General features: G+C 43.0%; 1 protein-coding gene across 1 annotated transcript; it reads left to right on the forward strand.

Annotated features, from left to right (window-relative positions):
• Positions 1-3289: 3289 nt before the first annotated feature.
• AOL_s00007g63 (uncharacterized protein) lies at positions 3290-4219 on the forward strand (the record flags this gene model as incomplete). The annotated part of the gene is made up of 1 exon (XM_011119964.1): positions 3290-4219. One exon carries the CDS (start codon positions 3290-3292, stop codon positions 4217-4219), a length of 930 nt encoding a protein of 309 aa, XP_011118266.1.
• Positions 4220-4473: the final 254 nt, after the last annotated feature.

Raw genomic sequence — 4473 nt, forward strand, 5'->3', positions numbered from 1 at the left:
CTAGGGATATATGCGTAGTTAGTCCCGTGTTAATTTGTGGTGTAGCCCACAGTCGAGGAGTTTGGCGACGAGACAAGTGTAACCGTAATATCCTAATAAGATCAGCTGAGTAATGGCATATCTAGGTTTCGAACCTAGATATAAACTTCATAGTTCAGATTCGCCCGGCTAAAGCTGACTATTGACATAAAATGGATCCTAAAAATGCCCCGATTGTAAGTGGGGTGCATAAACTCCCCGCGATATTAATCAGAAATTCAGCCCTCCGAGGCCTAGCTCGCTTGGTAGATCTATGGATTTGCAGATAGAGAGAGTTTTCCCTTTTCAGTTGCGACTTTTGCAGCCATAGCAATAAATCTATAATTGCAATGATGCGAGACCGAAAAAAATATTAGTATATTTTCGACATGTCGTATATATAAGCCGACGACGATACCATTATGGAGTCCAATATATATATTATGGGACATCCTGATAGATCTTGATCAGTCGATGCTCGCATCTGCATGTAAGAATACACACAAGCCTTCATTACAAACTGAATAAAACCCCCGACCATAGTATGCCAATATGGTTTACTTTTACCTGCACTTTGTAATTTATGGTATTGTAATCCAGATTAATATTGAATGATCGATAGACGTCAATCGAGAGGCGATGCAGCGCTGCATAATTCTAACTAAAGTCTTCTGACATTGAATCGGCCAATGCAACTGATTCCTATGAATCATGAAATTTGGCGGATCGGAAAAATACTCGAAACAATAGGCTATACAATCAGCGATGTATGGATATACTTAAAATATAAGCTACGCGGCTATATTAATGGCCAGTCTAGTCTGCGGAATTGCTTGTTGTATTTTGAGGTCTTAACGCAAATGTGAACATCCTCGTAACTGCGAACTCGATTCCAACCTCGCTGCTATCTATCATTATGAAAATAAGGTATAATTTCTATCATTAATATTATTTTAAGGTGACTCGAGAGCTCTCCTCCTCGTATTCAGTGCGATCAATTGTCTTTTCCAGTGCCAGAATGGTAATAATTCTCCCGAGCCTAACTACGCTATTTGGGCCAAATTGATCAATCCATCGAGTAATATCAGCAATTAAGTTTGCTTAATTCCAACCATATTATATTGGTCGGATATGTAAGACTTATGGTTGAGAATGGCTTCTGGATGTAGTGGACTACTCCTGCGGCCTACTATCTTTGAATGCTACATTTATACTTTTTACCTAGTAATTAGAGAAGTTTTTAAATTAGTTCTGATTTATCCCACCTGATAACCAACATGCAACAATATCTTTCCCAGCTCTACATGTATACAAGGAAAACTAAGTTTTCACGTACTCGTACTTGGAAGGAAGCTAATGTTATTATACTCTTCGCGATTTCTCGTTTCGAGGTTCCGAGTTCAGCGATGGTCGGACCGACACTACCCAAGTAATAGGTATCCAGAGGTCTTTTAAAACTCCTCCAGTACAGTCGGTGGTTCAAAGCAAAGTTCCCATGTCAACAGAGAAACCCACCACGATTGAGTACTGAATGGCCAGTCCGCACAAAATCCATGCGTCTCTACGCCACAGTCAATTCACAGTTCCATTCACCTATTCCAAAGTTATTGGCCCTTAGCTTCGCTAATAGTGGAGACCTTTCGCTTTGTTAGTGGATCCCCCCAGATTCGATAAGCGAAATCCTTTTTTTTTGTCAGCCTCACCAAGAGCGAACAGGTGGCGCCGTGAGTTCAGAAGATATGTAGCCGTCTAGGTTCTAATAAATCGATATCAAGAATAAATCCCTTGAATAACGAATATTTAGGATTTTGTTCTTCTCCGTACGTTTATAGCGGCGCCGTGCTACAGCAAAGATCCTACACATCTCCAAGATTTCCATTTACTAAGACACGTCGGCACGTTCAAAGAGTTTGCGTCCCAAAATACGCTAACGTCGACTGTGGCTTGTGGTTGACGATACACAACGCAGGGTATGGAGTCTAGCTCAGTCTTAAATGAGTTAGGATTGCCAGCGCTCGGGCCGGACGCTTCGAGGCCGATGCCAACCCTGAGAGATAAAAAGGCGCACGGTCTGATTATGGTCGAGAGTTTCCACCTCCTAGCTCTTGCGAACTATTCGAAATGGAAACGAGCGAAATCAATGTATTTAGCCGACCCATATTCCGAGCTGTTATATTTTCTCGGCGCGGAACCAGCGCGGAAGCAAATATCTATTTTTTTTTTGACGGCGGAATAATACCAAAAAAACCGGGACTTACCGACTGCCGAGATCCTATAGACCAGGATTACAACATTCCAGAACGTCTGGGAGGGGAAGAATTGGGGAGTCCTGGTAATGGGACGAGCCGTAGCTTGGGCCGATTGGCGGGGGCGAAGATTCACCCAGACCAGGGCAGCTAACTGAAACCACCAGAAAGACCCTGTCAATGCGCACAAATTCAGCCAGACTAGGTAAGGACAGTATTCCCCAGCTAGGAATCATGATTCGGAATACAAACCGAGAAGGGGGTTGTTTCTATCAAAGCTTTCTCCTTTTTTGTATCCCTTGAATCCTTCAAATTAGCAGCTTCAAGCTTTTCTCCCAGGCCAGGGAAAATCGAGCTTATCCGGGAAAATGAATTCCCTCAGTATACACGTACACTGTTGCAGATTGACGATATCAACAATAAAACGGCTTTCCAACCCAGGTAGCCAAGATCAAAAAAACAGGCCCATCCCATGCTGAATTAATGATTTCTGCAGAACAGCTATTGGTCGCACAATCGCCCTGACGGTATATTCGGGAATAATATGTCTCATGTTTACTAACCCTTTGAGAGATGTTCGGATTTGGTGGATCCCCCTTCAAAGCGATTGGTTTAAAGACTGTCATCTTCAATTCACACGAGCCGTCCTGCTAAGGTCGGTCGGCAAATCATGCTCAAAACTCTGTTAATTCATTACAGCTTTACTGTAAACGGGCCTAGGTCGCGAGGGCTTTATATTTTTCGCCAGTTTTATCACCCCATACATGGGTGCTTGTGGCACGATGCACGGATTCTGTGAAGACAATAACAGGACTATATATTAAATAACGTTAGCCCAGTAATCAAGCATCTCAGCCCCGTCTTAGCATTTCTATCAATATCAAGCGTACATATTCCTTGATTCGATAAGCATATTTTGGGCCCGACCTATGCTTGCGAGTTCCGTGGGGACACCTGCTTCAACATTATTCTATTTTTCCTCTAGTTATATTTCGCCAGGGCATTTACCGCCTACGAGCTCTCTTATGTCTTCATATACTACGACAACGAGCACCGAGTGCTCTCCCAATATCAGTATTGAATTAACCCAGCTACGGTTAGCTATGGATCCCTCGGTCACTATTCTTCGTAACTTCAACTCTATCCAAAAATCGCGACGCTTATCATCAGGACACCAGCAACCAGTGGAGAATTCGAAAGTCATAAGCCCGTCACCTCGAGTGATAGTGCCTACGGGGCCATTAAAAATACCAGACGGATCTTTGGAACTTACGAAATGGATTGCTATGACGATAATGACTGCCGATCATATCAACAAATACCTTTTTGCCGAGGCATTACCTTTAGTATTTGAGGTCGGCCGGATAGTTATGCCGTTATTCGTTTTAGTCTTCGCATATAACCTTGCTCGCCCGAGTTCCAATCAAGACGGTAGCGCCTATCTACGCACAGCACGTAGGCTAGCGTTTTTCGGAATTATATCATCGGTACCATCGATAAAACTAGGCGGGCTAGTCGACGATTGGTATCCTCTTAATATCTTATTTACACTTTTGGTCATTACGACTGTTACTGGACTTATTGAGCAGTCGCGTGCTAGTAAAGTCCGCATTCCTGCACTTCTGAGTGCCATTGTTGTGTTTGTACTGGGGGGTGGACTTGTTGAATTTTGGTGGCCGGCTGTAGGGCTCGGGGTTGGGGCGTGGGTATATTTCAGATCCGGGAATTTACTTGGGCTTTTTACGGCTGCATTGTCGTGCGCAAGTCTGTCGTGGATTAACGGCAATCACTGGGCACTAGCTGCCTTTCCAACATTGTTCATTTTGTCGAAGTTTAACTTGGAGATACCCCGTTCGCGTTGGTTTTTCTATGTATATTATCCGGTTCATCTTTTGATATTACTATTGGTTCGAATCCCGATGGAAAGGGCGGGATATGTGTTCTGGTATACGTAAATATACGTATGAAATATCATGCAATGTAACGAATTTTCTTTGTATTTATGTTCCAAACCAATTCATAGTTGGCACTGGAGAAACTAATCGTATTACTTTAATCTACCTTGTACTCTTGGGTTCATATAATCAAGAAAGAGAATGATCTTAGCATTCATTCCAGTTTTCCTTGGAGACCGAGCCCGTACTTAAGATTAGATCATCAATACAGTAACCGTTGATCGATTGGCCAGGGTCGAGGAAAGATATTCGCC

Source organism: Orbilia oligospora (genome assembly GCF_000225545.1).
Source record: "Orbilia oligospora ATCC 24927 unplaced genomic scaffold scaffold00007, whole genome shotgun sequence".
NCBI classification, from domain to species: domain Eukaryota; kingdom Fungi; phylum Ascomycota; class Orbiliomycetes; order Orbiliales; family Orbiliaceae; genus Orbilia; species Orbilia oligospora.